Source organism: Dissoconium aciculare (genome assembly GCF_010015565.1).
Source record: "Dissoconium aciculare CBS 342.82 unplaced genomic scaffold K489scaffold_1, whole genome shotgun sequence".
Taxonomy (NCBI): Eukaryota; Fungi; Ascomycota; class Dothideomycetes; order Mycosphaerellales; family Dissoconiaceae; genus Dissoconium; species Dissoconium aciculare.
In genome coordinates this window covers 1,768,479-1,788,101 of record NW_022984951.1, presented here as the reverse complement: position 1 = coordinate 1,788,101, position 19,623 = coordinate 1,768,479, and the positions used below count along the sequence as shown (strand labels likewise).

At 52.3% G+C, this 19,623-nt stretch overlaps 8 protein-coding genes across 8 annotated transcripts; 3 read left to right on the top strand and 5 right to left on the bottom strand.

The window, feature by feature from the left end:
- Nucleotides 1-71: 71 nt before the first annotated feature.
- K489DRAFT_375630 (uncharacterized protein) lies at nucleotides 72-1,400 on the top strand. Its single transcript, XM_033603726.1, has 2 exons — nucleotides 72-418; nucleotides 534-1,400. The coding sequence occupies exons 1-2, from the start codon at nucleotides 199-201 to the stop codon at nucleotides 1,124-1,126; spliced, it is 813 nt and encodes a 270-aa protein (XP_033464556.1). The 5' UTR covers nucleotides 72-198; the 3' UTR covers nucleotides 1,127-1,400.
- A 7-nt stretch (nucleotides 1,401-1,407) lies between these two features.
- On the bottom strand, nucleotides 1,408-4,613 carry K489DRAFT_19172 (ARM repeat-containing protein). Its single transcript, XM_033599534.1, has 3 exons — nucleotides 4,335-4,613; nucleotides 1,973-4,271; nucleotides 1,408-1,912 (listed from the first exon to the last, which is right to left on the bottom strand). Exons 1-3 carry the CDS (start codon nucleotides 4,350-4,352, stop codon nucleotides 1,668-1,670), a joined length of 2,562 nt encoding a protein of 853 aa, XP_033464555.1. The 5' UTR covers nucleotides 4,353-4,613; the 3' UTR covers nucleotides 1,408-1,667.
- Nucleotides 4,614-7,494: 2,881 nt separating this feature from the next.
- Nucleotides 7,495-8,378, top strand: K489DRAFT_366655 (eukaryotic translation initiation factor 6; the record flags this gene model as incomplete). The annotated part of the gene is made up of 3 exons (XM_033602795.1): nucleotides 7,495-7,529; nucleotides 7,601-7,672; nucleotides 7,745-8,378. The coding sequence occupies 3 exons, from the start codon at nucleotides 7,495-7,497 to the stop codon at nucleotides 8,376-8,378; spliced, it is 741 nt and encodes a 246-aa protein (XP_033464554.1).
- An 819-nt stretch (nucleotides 8,379-9,197) lies between these two features.
- On the bottom strand, nucleotides 9,198-9,831 carry K489DRAFT_310418 (uncharacterized protein; the record flags this gene model as incomplete). The annotated part of the gene is made up of 2 exons (XM_033600700.1): nucleotides 9,198-9,532; nucleotides 9,588-9,831. The coding sequence occupies 2 exons, from the start codon at nucleotides 9,829-9,831 to the stop codon at nucleotides 9,198-9,200; spliced, it is 579 nt and encodes a 192-aa protein (XP_033464553.1).
- Nucleotides 9,832-10,276: 445 nt separating this feature from the next.
- On the bottom strand, nucleotides 10,277-11,144 carry K489DRAFT_18996 (uncharacterized protein). Its single transcript, XM_033599520.1, has one exon. It carries the CDS (start codon nucleotides 11,108-11,110, stop codon nucleotides 10,610-10,612), a length of 501 nt encoding a protein of 166 aa, XP_033464552.1. The 5' UTR covers nucleotides 11,111-11,144; the 3' UTR covers nucleotides 10,277-10,609.
- Nucleotides 11,145-12,369: 1,225 nt separating this feature from the next.
- Nucleotides 12,370-15,181, top strand: K489DRAFT_330299 (RabGAP/TBC). The gene is made up of 2 exons (XM_033602119.1): nucleotides 12,370-13,929; nucleotides 14,001-15,181. Exons 1-2 carry the CDS (start codon nucleotides 12,468-12,470, stop codon nucleotides 14,912-14,914), a joined length of 2,376 nt encoding a protein of 791 aa, XP_033464551.1. The 5' UTR covers nucleotides 12,370-12,467; the 3' UTR covers nucleotides 14,915-15,181.
- A 157-nt stretch (nucleotides 15,182-15,338) lies between these two features.
- K489DRAFT_348934 (acyl-CoA dehydrogenase NM domain-like protein) lies at nucleotides 15,339-16,871 on the bottom strand (the record flags this gene model as incomplete). The annotated part of the gene is made up of 2 exons (XM_033602387.1): nucleotides 15,339-15,605; nucleotides 15,837-16,871. The coding sequence occupies 2 exons, from the start codon at nucleotides 16,869-16,871 to the stop codon at nucleotides 15,339-15,341; spliced, it is 1,302 nt and encodes a 433-aa protein (XP_033464550.1).
- A 1,458-nt stretch (nucleotides 16,872-18,329) lies between these two features.
- Nucleotides 18,330-18,944, bottom strand: K489DRAFT_301019 (uncharacterized protein; the record flags this gene model as incomplete). The annotated part of the gene is made up of 2 exons (XM_033600418.1): nucleotides 18,330-18,385; nucleotides 18,437-18,944. Coding segments are annotated over 2 exons (564 nt in total), but the record flags the coding sequence as incomplete, so codon positions are not given.
- Nucleotides 18,945-19,623: the final 679 nt, after the last annotated feature.

Here is a 19,623-nt window from a genome sequence, read left to right as displayed (position 1 = left end):
ACTTGCTTCGGACGACGGCATTCACTTCTCGCATTCACTGTTTCAAGAGAAATTCCATGTCCCGTCTTCCATTAGTAGTGTAGTGATCATAAAGCGGCCCCTCCTCGTCACTTCTTTCATCATCACTTTGACGCTAGCTTTCTATCACACTACGCCTTCGCTTGACCATTCCTTGAGCCTCGTACAACATTTGCAAGGATGACACACCGAGTTCCACACGCGACTGCAAGCTTCCAACACAATGATCAGTTTCCTTTCTGTGGATTCGCATACATAACTGCGACCTTCACAAGTACGATCAGTAGCGCACTGTCAACCGCCGCACAGGAATTACAGAGAGACGTCTTGGACGTATTGCAGTCAATACAGAAGATCGTCAACATGTCCAATGACGGTAGTACACGCGAGCAAATTCTTGGTAAGACCATCTGGCGTCTCTACGTTCTCTTGACATTGCAAGAGACCATTCCAAGCTGTTAAAGACCAAGCAAGAAGAAAAGCACAAAGTGTTCTTCAGCTAAGTTGCCGAGCAGCAAACGCAAACATCCTCTTCCCCATCTTCCTCCCCGATAAACTCATCGTAACTTACGCCAACCCGTGTCGACATATCCCACCACTCCAGCTTGCGCTGCTCCGCAACAACTCTGACCAGTTCCAAGCAATGGTCTTCTACGGGCAGCCCGAGACCTCCCGCAAAGCCCATTTCCTCTTTTCCGCGCCCGCCGAGAGTCCGAAAGACGCTATGCAGCAACTCCTCTTGCTCACGGCACGCTTAGTCAAAGAAGAAGCGCTGAAAAACTTCTATCCATCCCAGGAACTGCTCTACGTTGCAGAGCCGGAGGGAGGGTACATGAAACAGACGCAACGTGGTCCCGAACGGGATGGAGGTGATCATGAAGAAGCCATCGAGCCGCGTTTCTGCTGCGGAGATGATAGCGATGATCGTGCCTTTTGGTGGTCCAGCACGAACGCTTGTAATCCGGACTTTTATCAGAATCTGGCTGAGATCGAACGCGAGATTGATGCCCTGGGCTCGGACTACTTTAGCGATCAGGACGACGGTGGGGAGCTGAAGGATTCGGGCTGCAACCGCGTCGAGCGGAGTGCCAGTGCCGCTGTGTGGTGAATTTACGGGAGGGTTCCGACGCGAGACATGGCGTTTTTGGTGATGGGGTTGGGTTGGGACCGAAAAGTTTATTGCTGAGACGAAGTCGCTGTCCGACGCTCTTGCTCGTGCCTACGTTCCTCGTGGTGGCTGGACATGAGGGTGCTTTTGAATGGTGCTTGAAGAGGTAGAAATATGGGGACATGAACAGACCCGATCGATTGGTGTATCTCACGCTACGCATTGGTGGACAGAGATCTCGTACGCTCACTTCTACGCCTTTGATCAACGGATGAAAATCAAAAATCGTTTTCCTCTATTCCCGGGTATCTAATCTATTATGACTTTGGTACGTATGTGTGTATATTCGTGACACAGCCCTGTCATGCAAGAGCTTGGTCTTGCCAGCCAGGTTGTCAAAAGCTGCTGCTCCTGCAACCAATGCTCGCTATGCGCAGTACATATCCATTCAGAACGCCGAATCGACGTGATCAGTCCGCGGCTATACTGCGGCTTTCCTCGAGTCGTCGTCCCTCATTGTAAATCGATGTCCCCATAAACTTCAAATGCGTGCGTGTTGAGCAGTACTGAAGTGGGCGTTTCCATTGGTGGTCGATTGGAATCGCTGGGTGCTCCAATGCGGCAGACGTTGTTGTTGCGGGTAATCCGTGGAATGAACCATTTTGCTCTCAATGGCAGGAATCTGCTTGTTGTTGGGATTCGTGCGCTTCGCTTGTGCAATGGCAGGGCGGAGCAGATTCACCAGAGTGTGGTATTCGCTTTCGCAGAGTGTGTCGAGAAGGGTTTCTATTATGGCTGAAAGTCAGTTTGTTGGACTCGATCGTAAAGTAGTATCACTCAACTCACGAATCACATAGTTTCCATATTGATCCTTAACCATGCCAACCAAGCTCTCGCTCTCAGAGCGACGTTTGGCAATATTGCTGAGCGAATGAACAATGCTTCTTCTGTAGGCGTCATCGGAGCTTTGAATGCACTTTTCAACCACATTGCTAGCATATTTATGCCTGCTGAGAATCTCGAGGTTGTCGATCACATGAGCCATGATGCGGCGCTTGCATTCGGTATCCTCGTGAGTGACGATGTATTGTACCACATAGTTGCCGTACTGGTCTGGGATCATGGTCTGAATGCAATCCGTCAGCTCGGAGAGGATCAACGATTTCGAAGCCAGCGCCGGCTTCTCCAGACATCGTTGAACAACGCGGCATCCATAGCTATGGATGCTGAGACGATGGATCTGACCTCGCATCGAATGCACGATGAAATCGATCATGGAAGCCGAACAGCGCTCGATGACTTTCTGGACGACGTGGTTGCCGTTCTGGTCCTGGATCAGATCCACTACCGCTCCATTCAGCTCATCGATAAGCGATGCTTGCTGGGTGACCGAGACATGGTCCAAAGCCTTCTGCACTACCCGACAACCATATGGCTGACAGCTGAGCGGGACCACTTGACCTTGCATCGTCGCTGCAAGGATATCTTTGTGCGATAGGCTGCCGTACTCGAAGAACTTTTGAATTACATAGTTCCCGAAGACGTCGGTCATGAGCGGAATCAAGTAGGGCCGGATCTCGCTGAATATTTGCTCCCTTTCTTCCGGATTTGCCGTCTCCAATCTGGTCTGAATGAATCGCGATCCATGCTGATCGCTGCTGAATTCAACAACGTGATCATAGATATCTCTCAGCTCGTATCGCTTGGTCTTCATCGTGGCTCTGAAATGTGAGAGCAAGGAGCTTTGTCCGTTGTTTCCATGCTGTAAGTGATTTGATGCAGAAACTATTGGAAATGCTGCTGGTCCCTGTTGAAGATCGTGTGCCGGAGGTATGAAGGAGCGAGGGTTTGTATCATTTGTGCGAGGAGGGCTGAGTAAGAACGGTTGCGGGTTCGAGTCGAATACGGGATCACTGTTGTAGTGGTGCTGTTCAAAGGGCTGTGTCGTGAACGCATCTCGGAAGTTCTGGCCTTTCCAGGACATCTCTGAGGTCGCTTTGTGGTCGTTCGTGAAATCGCCGCATGAAATGCCAGGATAAAACTCGCGAGAGTTGAAATTGAGGGGGCGTGCAGCACGTAGCATCTGATTCTGGGTCGTAGTATGTAGTCCATCAGACGACCTTGAAGGTGCCGGACTATCGCGTGCGTAGCCATATGCCGGACGCATATCTCGCAAGGTACCAAAGCTGTTGTGAGACTGCGGTGCCCAGGAGCGTGATGCTGCAGATTTATCAAAATACGATTGCTGTAGATCCGGACTCGCAAATGCATTACCAGTCGAGCTCACAATCGATTCTCGTGAAGCAAAATCTGGGCTCGGGTCCTGGATGCTTGTTTGATTGCATTGGGATGACAAGCCGTCGATAAGGCTAACTGTGGCACTGTTCATGCCGCTAATCGTAGAGGTAAGCGACGGGGGTCGCGAAGCGAGAGACACTGCACGGCTTCTATCTGGTTGATATCCGTCTTCGCCGAATGATTTTTCCTGCAGCGACGTCTGCAAGCTATCCGCACCAGAGGGCGGAGTAGTTGGCGCACCATATGATCGAAACGAGGAGAGATACGGCCTCTCTCGGCTGGGGGTTCGAGAGCTGAGAGGATTCATCCAGATATCTGTGACCGAATCCCTTGCCGCACGTTGTTTTGCGGCTGACCAGCCTAGCTGTCCTTGTGTCGCTAGTGTAGAGTCATCAGGCGATCCGGCCAAGCCAGGAAAGCATGCTGCTATGCTTGAATTGCGACGATCCGGAGTACCAATAGGCAGTGCTGTCGGCATGCGGATGGCATCTGAGGCCTGCCTATGCTTCATATACTCTTGTTCAAAGGGACCCTGCAAACCTCTTGGTGAAGTACCGTTCTGCAAATCAAAAGGGATCATGAATCTGGAAGGGGATTGGCTGGCAGAGATCTTCCTGCTCGCTGTGATATCTGTTTCCATGCTTGTCGATTCGAGGAGCGAGCTGGATCCCAGCTTCTGTTCAATCACGCCTTGAGAAGCGTCGCGGGATGCCGCTCTTTGCATGCTCGGTCTTTGGATGCTACCGTCCCATATAGCGCGCAAGTCGAACATCGGTGGATCGTTTCGTTTGACGTGAGGCGCTATGCTGTCTTCGATATACGACGGCTTCTCCATGTCGGTGAGGGACTGCGAATGGTGGTCAACTTTATGCTGAAAGCTGGATGAGATCATTGCTGCGCATCAACTCACATCTGGTAGCATGGTCATCCTCGTTGGTAGAGTACAGTCTATAATGATTCTTGTGACAGATGATTTGATTGAGTATCGATGCAAGTGATGTCTTCGGTCTTCGAACAGAATGTCACAATACCCTTCGAATGGATATCTGGTTGGGGCGAGAGCTTGAAGGGCGGCGGGCAGCGACTAGACTCAACCTTGGAGGAACACAAGCCTCACCACTGACCAGCAGAGGAGCTAATTGTTCACGCAAGGACGTCTTTGCCAAGGGTATGGACACAGTTGGTTGGATTGATCGCTCGACAGGTTAGGAACAGGAAGTGCGGATGAAGATGTACTTTTCGTTTCGTACGCAAGACGTTCAATCGTGTACCCATAGACTACCTGTGTGGGTAGCGGTCCAGCCGTGATCAGTCACCTTCTGGACAGATGATGAAACAGAGGCTCAGAACAGGCAGAATGACCCTCTCTGCATCCCTGGGTTGGCAGCGCTTAGTGGTGGGCTGAAGAAGATGCTCCGACGGGAGTAACGTGTGTTAGTGGTTGAGTCTACTACCTCTGCTGGGGCTTCCTCAAGACAGAATTGCTAAGGTGGTAGCACGTGAGGAATAACCTTGTCAACCTTGGAATGGTCAGAAGTGCGATCGTGCCCAACACGCGAGTGGGTGGCTTGACGTCCTTCCGACTGAATAATTTCCGGCCGTCAAGGTTTGTGGGAAACGCAGTCAAGGAAAAGCCCAGGCATGGATGGTCATAAATACTGATAAACCTGCCTCGCCTCCCTCGGGATGGAGCTGCGATCAGGACAACCAACAGGCAGAGGGTGAAATATCTACCTGCCCAGGTATGCACCAAGATGTGGAGGGACTTGCACCTGTCCTGAGGGCGGCGGATTACCTGTGTGGGCGGAGCGGTGGTGGAGGTGCTGCTGCTACTGCAGACAGTGATGAAAAGCAGCCTAGCTACCATACCCAGCCCAAGTGTGTTTGGGAGAATGCAGAGTGTGCCCAGCTGTGTATGCGTCGCAGGTGTGCTACATACCAGACCGTACGACCCGATTGACATCCCTACCTCGATGTTCAGACCCAAGTACTGTGTGGTGTGTGTCCCTCCCCGAAATGGGCGCTTTTCAGGCGCGCCTTTCTCATCTGTAGTACTGGACGTAAGACTGGCCTGGCGATCAGACGACAACGAATGCTCGCCCAGAGCATGCCGCCCGAACTACCGGTGTGCGCCCACCTAGTGATGATAGGCAGATACTGTGTAGAGCTCGAACAAAACAGCTGTCCGCCACATTGCTCTGCTGCGCCGTACGCAGTCAGATCTCCACTTGGGAGGCGACGCCGCACGACACCAGGCTTGCTAGGCCAGAATTGAGAACATGTGTTCAGCAGAAAGGGCCGCATGATGAATGACGCGAAAATCTGTCCGGGCTCCGGGCCGATGGTCAAGGAAGATACTCAGCCTTGCTGGTGATGACAAAAAGTGATGTCCGCCTAACAAAAACAATGATTGATAACAACCTGGAATAATAAAAATGCCCGTTCGTACAATACTGGCAATACATGAGCACGCCGGTAAATTAAAAGAATGCTGCAGGTGGACATCATGGTTCCTCCCTTCCCCCAATGATATCAATGGTAGGTACTTCTAGTAGCCCTTGAGGTACAACAGACAGGTACTGGGCAGGCGTAGCAGGGCAAGGGCAAGGAGAAGGGCAGAAGCACGGCATCGGGATGACGGAAGTTGAGCAGTCGCATGGCGTGCCGCGCCTGCCTTGCCCAGCACGTGCCCAGCTGTTGCCGGAGTGGGCGACATTCTGGCTGGGCCTCCATTTTTTGTGTGCTCAGGTGTATCATATTTTCGTGCCCAGGTGGTCTTCATCTGCCTCCAGGCGTAGGTCAAAATGGTCGCAGACATATCTACTTAGGTACCTAGGTAGACGTGTTCAATAAACGGACTCTAGCGTTTTCTTCACGTGCATAACCATCCACAATTATTCGTGTATATGTGTAGACGAAGCTCACGCGCATTAGTGATGATACTTCCACCCACACACACGCGTAGCCACGAACGGACAGCATTTACAGACTTTCCAAAACGTCTCGATTTACACGACTGACTGCATCGTCCTGACCGCCTCGAATTATTGAGCGCTGCGCCACCCTTATGTCGACTCGTGTACCTTGTAGAGAAAGGACTTTGTGTAGTACAAAGATGCCACATCCGAGGGCATTCTTATTGTCGTTGCGCACGAGCACCTCTTTTCACCTAATGGCCATGCTATGCAAGTGCGCTTCTGTTCCCTCCCGTGAAGTCATCTTATTATTCTCGATCATCGCTTGATACAGAATCCGATGACTGAGGGAAAGTTCATCGATGTATTTCGGATCTCCGTGCATGCTCCGACCATCGCTGTGGTGATCTGTGTGAGGAAAGCTCTCGTGAAGGGGCGGCTTGGGCTAACCCTATTTCACACGATGGACTACCCAAACCCTAGCTGGCCAGAATCACTATACTCCAGGGCTGTAGTAATAAACAAACTACACCGCACATCCCTCCTCTCTCTTGCCCACTGCAGATCTGCATGTGAGTTACGAATAGTTTTCTTTCCCGGTTTGTTTTAGATACCAGCGCAGTATAGTTTTTCTATCTCTCATTTTAGAGGGACCTCGGAGCTTTCAAGCGACCATCATGACCGCCCGCAGGTGAACATCACTATGAGCCATCCTCGTGTGGCGCAAGTCGACTCACAAGATGAACTTGAGTTGAGTCATGCCTAGATCATCTCTGGAAGCGCATCGGCAATGACATTGGCAAAACGGCAGATTTGATGAGCGTTCGCCCAAGGATAGTCGCCTCCGTTGTGTAGAACCACCTGGGCACCCATGGTTACTAAACATGACTCACTTTATCTGCAATCGGCGCCCTTGACCGAAAGCAGCCCACTGAAGTTCGGGGCAAATATAAAAGCGTGACGTCGACTGCGGGCTGCAGGGTCAAATTCGCACAAAAAAGCTTCGGTTCTTCGACTCCAAGCGCTACAAATAACTAGATACACGCGACCAAATCGATTCCGCAACATCGAAACCGTGATCAAAAATCACTCTTACAGAATCCTCAAGTCGCATTCAAGAAACTCCTCCGATACTTCCCCCCTGATCTCCTCATCATGGCTGTCCGAGCCTCATTTGAAAACTCCAACGAGTATGCGATGATCCTTCTACCCCACAGTCTTATCGACGATTTGCTGATCTGCGACATTTCTTCCCCTACAGAGTGGGCGTGTTCGCGACCCTCACAAACTCATACGCACTCGTCGCCGTCGGTGCATCAGAGAACTTCTACAGGTTAGTCCTCGAACGTCACTGCTGCCGCGCCGAAGCCGAAGCAGAGTCCTAACATCGCTCCTTCCGCCACAGTGTCTTCGAAGCAGAGCTCCAAGACGTCATTCCCATATGCCACTGCACCATCGCCGGCACGCGCATCATCGGCCGTCTCACAGCTGGTAATAAAAGAGGCCTGCTAGTTCCGACATCCACATCCGACCAAGAGCTGCAACACCTGCGAAATTCGATCCCGGATGATGTGAAAATCCAACGGATTGAAGAGCGATTATCAGCGTTGGGCAACGTCATCTGCGCGAACGATCATGTCGCACTTGTACATCCGGATCTCGAGCGCGAGACGGAGGAGATCATCGCCGACGTGCTCGGCGTCGAGGTTTTCCGCCAGACGATCGCCGATAACGTTTTGACGGGCAGCTACATGTCGCTTTCGAACCAGGGCGGGCTCGTGCACCCGAAGACGTCGATTCAAGATCAGGACGAGCTGTCAAGTCTGCTACAGGTGCCCTTAGTCGCAGGAAGTGTCAACCGTGGTAGCCCGGTGGTTGGTGCCGGAATGGTCGTGAACGACTGGATGGCCGTCACTGGCTTGGACACCACTGCCACCGAGCTCAGCGTGGTGGAATCGGTATTCAAGCTCGGCGAGGGCATGGGCCCTGGTGCGATCAACACGACGAACAAGGAGACAATGGTCGAATCATTCTACTGAGTGTGGTGTGATATGCTCGACAAACACGATTAATGTGGAGACGAGATACGAATCAATATCATATCAGAGTTTGTTCGCAGTTGGCGGGGGAAAGGCACAAGTGCAGCAGTTTCAAGCATGGTCTTGAACGGCTCGAATCTTTTGCGGTAGTTCTGATAAGGTACAACACATCTTTGCACCTTATTCAGCGCTCAGGCGAGCACTGTCCACTCGTCCACCGCCTGGCGAGCTCGTCGGAACATGCAAGCCCCGTGGAATGTTCTCGGAAGTGATCGAAACCGGGCACAATTGACAGTATCTCATTTTTCAGGCTTATGAGTGTACTGACTTCAGTTACCATCGCAGCGCCAGAAAGGCATAGAGATGACCAAATGATACCAGGGCTTTGCACGCCTTCCTTGAGATGAAATTGCAATTCCTGCTTGTGGCCCGTGAAGTTCTAATTATGTAGCTAATAGCTATGAGATTATGTGCGCCTCTCTCCTTGAGCCTTCCCAATAACCAACGCCAGTCCAAACAACAGCACCGAAAAATGAATGAGACTGAACAGCGATTCAACAGAAGCCAAACCAGGGAAACCACTTCTTGTAGGGAGTCCACTGGCAAGGTTGCGCGCGCGAAGTAAAAAATGTCCGCACGATCCTCCGACAGGCGGTAAGCCCGCTTCTCGAACAAGCGCGCAGCTGCGAATCGGAGTCGTGGGTGACAATGTGAAATCGGCCAAATATTGCGAGCAGATCCAGCGAGTCGCCATCCGCAGGTAAGAAACAGTAGGTGGGTATCGAATAAGAGAAATCACACTGTTACCAGAGAGCTCGATCACTCGGTTTGTTCGCCGCTAGGAAGCTTGTCGCTACCATCGATAGTGACACCTGCCTTTTGAGCAGCTGTTTTCCATTGCTCGCATTCTGCCCAGGCGCGTTGGCATTCGTTCTTAAGCTTGTCGCAGCTTGAGCTGAGCTCGGCAATAGCCTGCTCTGTGAGCATCTTCTCAAGAGTCCATTTCTCAATGTTTTGAGTCTCATTCTCCTTCAGCTGTGTGATGAACTGGACGGCACGAGCAAGGATACTACCCTTGTTCTTCTCGCAGCCTGGGACAATCTTAGCCAGCTCAGTGATGCCTTCGTTGATGGTCTCGCGACGTCGACGCTCCACTGAGATTTTGGTTAGCAACCATCAGCGAATATTGGCGCGGGAGAATAAATTTACCTTCTTTATGGTTGTCGCGGCGCACTTTGTGCCACTCGTCGCTACCAACTTGAGGCTTCTGGCCACCATTACTGGCACCAGCCGCTCCAACTGTCGGCGAACCTTCTCCCTCCGCTGCTTCCGGAGCATCGCCTTTCAGCGTGCTAATGTCGAAGTCCGAGAAGCTGGTTCGCTGCTCACCGACATTGCCTTGGTCAAGAGACGAGCTGCCAGGTCGATCTGTACCATCGCTGGGGTGGCTCATGAATGCCTGCTCCGTCGATTGCGGCACCGTCATGGTATGATACTGCGCCATCGCTGCAGCTGCAGTATCACTGGCGCTTTGGTTCGCGTTGTCGGATGAATCAAGTTGTACAAACTTGTGCTCAGAGTCTTGCTGTGCATCAGGCGCAGCGCCGAAACCCGCGTTGTGCTGAGCGACAAAGTCCATATTGTGATCGGTCGGGAGATCATAGTGTACTACGTGAGGGTCGAATGCGGTCTCGCTCATGACAGGCGCAGGACGCTGCGAGCCCAAATCTTCAGCGTCACGCTTTCTTTTGTTCGGAAGAATGGCAGCCATAGTAGCCTCGGTTGTGTCACCGAATGATAGCGCTATTCAAGATCCCGAGAGTATCTTCCGGTATTGGAGCGATTTCCAGAGCACGTCTATACGCCTGAAATCACGCAGGAGAAATCGACTTCGGTTTTATGAAAGTGTCTACACACGGTGTTAGTACATGTCGCATGTGCGTACGAATGCGTCATCAATAACAGCAGCACGACATTGACATCGAAGCCATGGCCGTGTGGATCCTATGTCTCTTTCTGGAGTTATGTTGAACACTTCCAGAGACGATCCTCCGTCGCAGCCTTTGTCTCGCCTCACGAGAGCGACCAGACCACGCATCGTGATCGCGACAGTCATGTCGCTGACGCGTTGCGACAACGACGACGCGCGTGTCCAGTGATAATGCTACCGGTTGGGTATGTGCGATGCGGCATGTTTGATGTTCGCGAAGGCTCGAAGACCATGAGGTGACTTACAACTGAATCGCTTGTTGACGATAGACACGTGATGATGGGTCACGTTTCGTGTCACGGGTTTTCTCTTCAGAAGGGGGTTGATAAGGGAGAGAAGAGATGAGCCCTGAAGCCCGAGAGAGGTCCGCCGGACGTGCTTGATGATGCCTGAGGGAGATAGAAGTGGGGGAAATTCTAGGCAAAGGGCGCTCGGTCCTCCTGACGCCGGCTGCTGACTGTCTGTTCCGGGTCGCGTCACCTTCACGATGATTTGTCGACTCGTTGATTGTATAGTAGTAAATATGTACGCCCAAATTCTGGGGAATGCAAAAGAGATAAACGAGTGGACATGGTTGGCGAGAAATATTTCCGAGAGAGGAACTCCGTGAGGACAAGCGACCACAGGCCATGATAATAAGCCTTTCAACATCGGGTCCAGGACAGAACCTCTCGCCTCTGATTTGAGAGGGTTGCTTGGGGAGAGATAGGTCCAAGGCTGTCACATGATGATGCCGCACCATATCCCTGGTTGGTCAGCCGACTTCCAAGCTTTCCCATTTTCCAACACGTGCGCCACTTTTGAAGACGACATGGAGTCAAATTCGGTCTAGTACCGGATCTGTGAGTGTGTGAGAGGAGAGCCTCCTACCCACCCTTCCTGTGTCTTCGGACAAGGTACACGACCTGTTTGGGAGTTGAACGACACCACTATCAGTCAGCTCAACACCCTCACTTCTCATCAACATGGAAGGTATCTCATCACTCTCATCGCATTGTGGGACGAACGCTTCTATCGGGCAGGTCGCTCGTCAGGTCGACATCATTGCTCCCCTCCATACATGTCTGGTGAGTATTGTGTACAATGTATCGCAGGGAACACTGGTTGGGCGAAATAAAGCGCCGATGATGTGCTTGCCAGGACGATCAGCTCGCACTTATTCGTACATAGACAGATAGTCTGAACTTCAACCGGACAAACCACTACAAGACCGGTCACCAGACATGCCCTCACTGATTCTCAATGACGATATGGAAGTATGGCGCCTGACTGCACAAATAGATGATGCATTCCAGTCCCGTCTTTATTTTCGTGATTGTGCACTGGGCAAAGGCGCCCGCAGTTGCGACGCGCAACCAGCTGCTGCCGATATGATAACAGCGTCGAAACAGGTCGTCGTCAACGAAGAGCCGAGCTCGTATTCTACATTGCCCAAGTCGGCTGGCGACCATCCCAAAACCCCATCTTGGTCAAACAGGTAGATAGAGTTTGGGTAGATCATCCCTTGTGTACCGCTGGAAGCCGGGTTTCATACTGCAACATAGTGCAATTGTCTCTGGTTGCATGGGAATATCGAGCGATGATAGGCTTTCTCAACGCGTGAATAGGATCGTTTATCGCTGGTGTGTCCCTCAAGTCAGGTGTGAGGTCCGGACGTTGAATTCGCGCGCCACCACCGCCACCTTTGAGAGAACCTGGGAAGGATTCATCGCTCACCCGCTCTGAAAACCACTTGTCGTCCAAGCAGGAGTTTCCGTACCCGATACTCAACAGAGAATTTATGTTGGTCACCTGCCGTATAGGTACGCAAGTTCCGGAAACGCTCGAGCACCGCAATGCCGAAATCTTGGAGATGAGAGTTGTTGCGTCTCCAGAGCTCATATCGATAACGCGCTGCAGCATGATGTCGTCATCCGCTGCCTGCGCCACAAGGTGGGGCCACTCCATCATCATATACCTTGGTAGCCCGAGTGTGCTCAGCCACGAGTATTAGGCAGACGCCTTCCAAGATCCATGTGATAGCAATAGAAAGCCCGTTAATCTTGCTCTTTGCATGTTGCGATCAATTCCATTCGCTTCACGTAAATGTGCGACGAGATATGGCTTCTCGAACAACAGGTCCACCTTCACCTTCCGCCAGCTTCTACGATGTGAGTGACGATGACGAAGGCGGTTACAGTACAATACGCCCCAGCGATGATCCCAGGAAGGGTGTCAAACTACTCTTTGCGAAGAGCAAAGTGTACATGCATCCAACCTCGAGCGCGAAGGATAATGTCCCGGGCGTGATTTCTCTCATGCAGCAGAAAGGCGACGCCAACTCTGATTTTCTGCTGGCATGGGTGCCGGAAGGCAGCCTACGAGATGTCCGAGAGAAAGAGACATATGCCAAGGTTGAAACAGCCAGCATCGACTCGGAAGAACCTCCAAAACAGTCCCATCTAGTGGCTCGCCCGCCGGTGGTCGCTTCAAGCAGCGGCACTGGCGCGTTCGCCGTGCCCCTGTCCGACATCTTCTCTGTCCAAATTAGGATACCGAGTGTTGGCTGGTGGTTTGGGAGTATCATTATCAACTCACGATCCGGGAGCAGTTTCCCAGCTCTATTTTTCCACGATTCCGAGTGTCAGTCTACCATCGCAAAAAGGAAGAAGCATCAGCGAGAGAACTTCAGCATCAGCGATATGTTCTGGGGCGGAGATCAAGTCGTTGAGTGGCTCAAACGATATGTTACGGTGGAGAGGTCAGCACATGAGCTGAGCATTTATCTCATTGAGCCTTCGGAATCCGACAAAGTATCATTTGGATCCGGCGGAAAGCCCACTCAAGACAAAGTTCGGAATCTCCTCGAGGGCAATGACTCCGATGTCGCCTCAACGCAGAACGGGCAAGGCTCGGGACTAGAACAGGTGGTGACGGCACTGAAACAAGCCAGGTGGAACTTTTTGGAGACCATGGCACAAGTCACTACATTCACCAGGCGAACGGCGCAAGCTGTGGCAGATAATCGCAACATACCTCCTCAAGTACGACGTTTGATGCAAAACCCTCAGGTACAGACTGTATCAGAAGAATTTGACTCTGCGCGCATCTATCTGGCACGATGGGCTATGGGTATTGCTGAGCAATCCGAGAAAGAGCGTAATGCTCGTATATGGCTTGCCAAGGACGTCTTACGCATGGAGAACAGTGACTTGGGACAGTTTGAACTTCTCGATCTGGACGCTCAAGGTGCTAGTCTTACGGACAAGAGGAAACCTGTGACTCAGAAAGAATGGAATGGATTTTTCAATATCAGAACAGGGCGACTAGAACGAACCCCAGACGAGGTCAAAGAACGAATCTTCCACGGCGGTCTTGCCGATGACGGCGTTCGCAAAGATGCCTGGCTGTTTCTACTCGGGGTCTACGACTGGAACAGTACCAAAGATGAGCGACATGCGCATATGAACAGCCTTCGAGATGAATATATCCGCATGAAGGGAGCTTGGTGGGAAAGTATGGTGGATGGTACTGGGACTCTTGAGGAGCGGGAATGGTGGACAGACCAGAAGAATCGAATCGGTAAGTGATTAAGAGAAACTCAACTCTGGATTTTGGTGATAAGAGCTGACGTGACATTTGTGGAACCACAGAGAAAGACGTACATCGCACTGATCGACACCTTCCTCTCTTCGCTGGCGAAGACATACCTCATCCTGACCCGGACAGCCCATTTGCAGAGTCAGGCACCAACGTACATCTCGAACAAATGAAGGATATGCTACTGACGTACAACCAATTGAACCACGAGCTCGGCTACGTTCAAGGCATGTCTGACCTGCTTGCACCCATCTATGCAGTCTCGCAAGACGATGCCGTTGCATTTTGGGGCTTTGCGAAATTTATGGAGCGTATGGAGCGCAACTATCTTCGGGATCAGTCGGGTATGAGATTACAACTACTCACTCTCGATCAGCTTGTACAATTCCTTGATCCACAGCTGTACGAATATCTCTCCAAGGTCGACAGCACCAACTTTTTCTTCTTCTTCCGAATGATCCTTGTCTGGTACAAGCGAGAGTTTGACTTTCCCGACATTCTTCGCTTGTGGGAGGTCATGTGGACCGATTATCTGACCTCTAGCTTTCATCTCTTCATCGCCGTCGCCATCCTGGAGAAACATCGCAGCATCATTATGGAGCACCTGAAGGGATTCGATGAGGTCTTGAAATACATTCAAGAACTTTCGGGTACCATTGATCTATCGTCGACAATTATCCGCGCGGAGGCACTCTTCCGACGGTTCCAGCGCATGGTTGAGGCGATCGACAAGAAACCCAACTTTCCCGCATTAGAAGGTCGCGCGCCATCGGTGCCATCATCACCAACACGCCCGAGCGGTAGTGCTGGCCCATCGCACAGCCGCGGACCATCGTCTGCATCAACCATGTCGAACAACGAAACGCAGAAGGTTATCTCTCCTGAATTACGGTCGCTTCTGAGCCGAACTATACCTGTCCTCCCGAAAAAGGGTTCTGACGCGAAGAGCAAGCCCGCCAGAGCCTAATGATCGTTCGTATCACCGGCTCTGGTGTTCGGCAAGATGTGGTGGTCGTTATTTGAGTCTTGCACGGATGCAGAATGCGGTTATCCATCATCGTTAGTTGGTTCTGAGATTGAGCTATGTGTATTTTACGAGCGGCGTTTCATTCTGGAAATGGTCGACATAACGATCAGGGTAGAGACGGCGTTAGCATGCGAGGGTAATCACACAGCTTAAGGGGTTGATAAAAATGATATTTCATAACGACACTACGATGACACGTGAATTCCCATTTCCTCGTGACCTGGACTGATGAACGGCTCCAATGGACATTGTCCAGGGTTCACTCCAAAGACTAGACAGACTTCTAGCGAGAGCTGTACCTTTTTCCGACGAGCTATTTGGTCCTCCCCGATGTTGTCTTTGCAAACTCCAACGTGTTTCCCGTCTAAGTGTACCAGGTTGGCTCCGGGATCTCGCCAAGTAGTTGGTAGACACCAACTTCGCGCTTCTTGTACGCTACGGGGTCGTGCAAGCTGTGCGTGCGAATATCGCGCCAGTATCGGTCGAAGCCGTACTTCTTGCCAGTGGCACGAGCACCGAGCAGCTCGAAGATGCCGCTGGTGACGGTGAGACCGGTGTCGGTGGTGACAACTTTGACCTGTGCGACAAGCGCGGCCACCTCGCCACGTCGTTGGGCGGTGACGACGTTGCGCTTACCAACGCCGGCACCGTGGCCGTTGCTGTGGCCATTACTGTAGCCATTGCTGTATCCGGTGTTCTCCTTGCTCGTGTTCTGGAAGTTGTTGGCGGTGGTGATGCTGTAGGGCGGGTTGGGCTGGGCGAGGGCGGCATCGTCATTAGGCTTGCCGGAGGCGGCCTTGTGGAAGTTGGGGTTGATCTTAGCAAGGAGTGCCTCGCCTGGGTTGCCTTGCCAGTCATCGACGACCAGCGAGCCGTATTGGCCAGCGGAGGCGTATACGGCGGCGATCTCAGCTCCCGCCCGGTCGGCCAGGGCGTCGGCAGCAGCCACGTGAGCACGGAACTCACCGTAGCGTTCCAGAATGTAGAACTCCTCGGACGCCTTCTCCTTGTTATCGCCGCCGAAAGGCCACGCACGTGTGAACTTGTTGGTGTATTCTGTGGCGGCGGCCAAGGCCCCCTCGGCGATACCCAAGTAGAAGTTGCTGAAGACCAACTGAATGGTCGGCAGCAGCAGCGAAGCGAACGGCACACCGAGGACCTCCGGGATCGGGCGCTTGGTGTTTGCATCCCAACCAAGGGCATCCGTCCAGGGCACGCGGATGTCAGTGATCTTCACACTACCGGACTCGCTGAGCCGAAGACCCACGCTGTCCCAGTTGTGCGAGAAGACCATGCCGGGCTGGTCTGTCTTGACGAAGGTGAAGATGTGGTCCTCAGTACCCTCGAGGACACCCTCGAGGACAGTGAGATCTGAGACAACACCTCCGGTGTTGAAGTTCTTGAAGCCATTGAAGACGATTTCGTCGCCCTCACTAGTAATCTTCAGGTCGCTGTCACGTGGGTTGACAGCGCCACCGACGAAGAAGTTATTCTGGAGCAGAACAGCTTGTACACTGTCCTGTTGCTCAGCGGTGCCGACGACATTGGCGGTGGTCGACCACAGCAAGTGGTACCCAAGAAGCATGCCGAGCGAGCCGTCACCCTTGGCAACCTCCCGAATGGCCTTGTAGCCAACTTCCCATGTTTGTTCACCACCACCATACTTTTTGGGGCCCAGAATCTTCAGAAGGCCGGAGGACTTGAGCAGCGAAACCTCGGCGCGAGGCGCCTTGTTCTCGATGTCGCGCTGCGCAGCATCACGGCTCAAGATCTCAGAAACGGCCTGCGCTCGTTGAATCCAGCCTTGAGCTGTGCTGGGAAGGCCCTCGTTCTTAAATTGCTGGTGCTCGGCAGCGTAAATTGCCGGGTCGGTGTAGACGCGCTGGACCTTAGACATGATTGGAAATGAATGAAATCAATAAAAATTGCTGGCGAGACTGTGGAGTTCTCAATGCGATCACACTGCCGGATAAGAGGGACAGGAGCTCATTTTTACTCATTGCGGCATTAACGTTGTTATTATATAACCTACTGGCGATCAATGGCTGCTTCGGTGAAAGAGCTCTTCGCCTTCTGTGAGCATATTTCGATTCGTGGTCGCGTTTGACGTGCTCGAAGCCAGCAGCACGCCATAGCTTTAGGCTATCGCGAGTCGTGGTCGCGCAAGACGATCAAGCTTTGGGGCCTCTGCCGATTGCCGTTTTGGATAGGTCCCAACGCGGCCATCCATGACGTTCGTGAAGAACCTTGGAAAATAGCTCGCGGGAAGACAGCGAAGCACAACATGTGCTGAACGGAGCACCCGTGGGCACACAGGCTACCGTTTCTACTAGAGCTAGAAATGAGTGGCATCGAATCGTCTTTGAGGTGTGAAATGAAGATGATGGATATTTCGTCAGTGTCCCCCGCATCACGCTTCGGTACCAATCACGATCCAGCTAATGGCTCTTGAATTCTCATCAGTACAATTCCAGGAATATGCTTGTTATTGTATATACAGTGCTGTGCCCCTCGGCCCTACCGCTCTGCATGGATGCATACATCCGCTGGACCTTCATGCCAGTATTGCATACCAATGGCCTTTTGACTCTCTTCATTGTTGTGTCCATGCCCCTCATTGTTGCACCGTGATGGCCGGCCTCCCGACCTTGCGAAAACGTTCATATGCTCGTGAGGACTTCCAAAACAACAATACCGTTGAAAGAATATGTATGCGGTTCCCTTGAGGTTAGAGTCACAGCCTTTGTGAAATCATGATCAAGTCTACAGAAAGCCAGGTAAAAGCAGTTTCAATAGCAACAGATCGGCCTTTGGGAACCGCAGTACACGCAACTCTGATAGTTGCGGCTATATGGTGGCGTGTGGTGGGGCAAAGGGAGCGAGACTGCCACGAGGGCACACTGCAAACGAAGTTCATGGCGTTCTTGCGCCATTGTCCGCAATCCGACTGCTGAGAACAGTTGGCATGATGCAGGATAAGATTCGAGGCGTGGAAAGTGGAGAATGGAGCGCATCTGCTGCACGATTCTCTGCTCCAATCATGGCAAACTCGCCACGCGATGCCGCACACCCCACTGTTCGGAGGATTGCTCCTTGTGAAAATGCACTGGTAGTGATGTCGCAAACGGGATTTGCGCACCAATGATGACAGCAGAATGAATATCGCCGCATCCGTACCGGATCATCTTCCGTAGCGCTGTCCGCTGCTCCTGCCTCCTCCAGCATCGTATGGATTACCGTTATTTCTGCCTCCATAATTGGGTCCCCCGCCACTTCCTTGTGAAGAACTTCCATGTGCTGCTGCGGGCTGATCATACGGATTTGATGCACCGACCTGGCTCACTGGCGGACTCTGTCGCCCGGCGCCCCATAAGCGTGCCTTGAGACGATCCTGTGCGGTCCCGCCACCCCCTGCCTGCCCCGCAGTGCCTGACGAGGCCACAGAATCATGACTTGGTCGACGTCCATCAATAGCGCTTTGAGATCCCATATTCTGAAAACTACCTGCGCGTTGAGACGGTAGTGGACGAGCCTGTGGTGGAGCGAGGTTGGGCCCGCCAGGCTGTGATTGATTGTTCATGGGTCGTCGCGCATTACGCAGGCTCTGAGGTTGCATTGGCTGTGATTGTTGCGCGGCTGCTGGAGGGTCCCAGAGGTCGCTCAGGCTGCCTCGCTGTGAGGATGGATTCTGCGATTGTTGTCCGCTCCCGTACGCGCTCTTGCCGCCAGCGCTGGTGAAGTAGCCTGACTGACCGGAAGGTTGTGGCGTGATTGATTTGCGGTCGTTCGGGTCTGGTGGCAGCCATTGAGGGAATTGGCGACCTTTCTCGACATAGTATGCGCGCAGGACGCGGCAGATATGGGTGTCGTCTTCGGTGTCGCCATCGTCTTCACTCGAAAGTAGTGTGCGACGCAGCGAATTGTATCGGGATGTTGTATGCGTGAGCAAATTGCTCAAGTAGGAAGACATGGTGATGTCCCCTATGTTGGTTGGTACGGGAATAAGGATTGAAATCTTGTCCGGTTGTTGGGAAGCTACCTAGGTATAGACTGTCCCGAGTGAAATCCGAAATGTGTGACGTGGGGCGGGTCCAGCCACGACCGACATCAGCAGGCTTCTGGTCTTAGCCGCCACTTTCGTGGAGCTGCAGCAACGGACGAGTGCATTCCAAGATTGTCAGTGCAAGAATTAAGCGCGACTCGGTCTCCATAATCCGCAGTGCTTGTGGGCATGGAAGAAATGGATGCCACCGGCTCGTCCGCCATGCCTGTGTAGAACAATTGCCTCCAATGAAGTCTCAACTGAGCATGTAACGCGCAACGTCGCCCGTCACGACAGGGACTTCGGCGCCGGTATGCAACAAGAGCAATTTGCCGATCACGTAAACACTCAATGTGTCGAGCGGGATCAGTGCAGCAAAACTCAATAAGATCATATATGACCACACAATGTGCAGGCTGAACATTCGTGGATCATCCAGCAGATCCTCGGGGAATCCAGTCGTATTCATGATGTATGTGAAGAACGATAGTGGACAAGAAGAGGTTGCTTGTTGTAGTAGCACAAATTATTACACACATGCTCAAGAGCACGAATTGGAGAAAGCGGTGGTCACTCGGCCGCAAATCGGCTTATGGATAATTTCCAC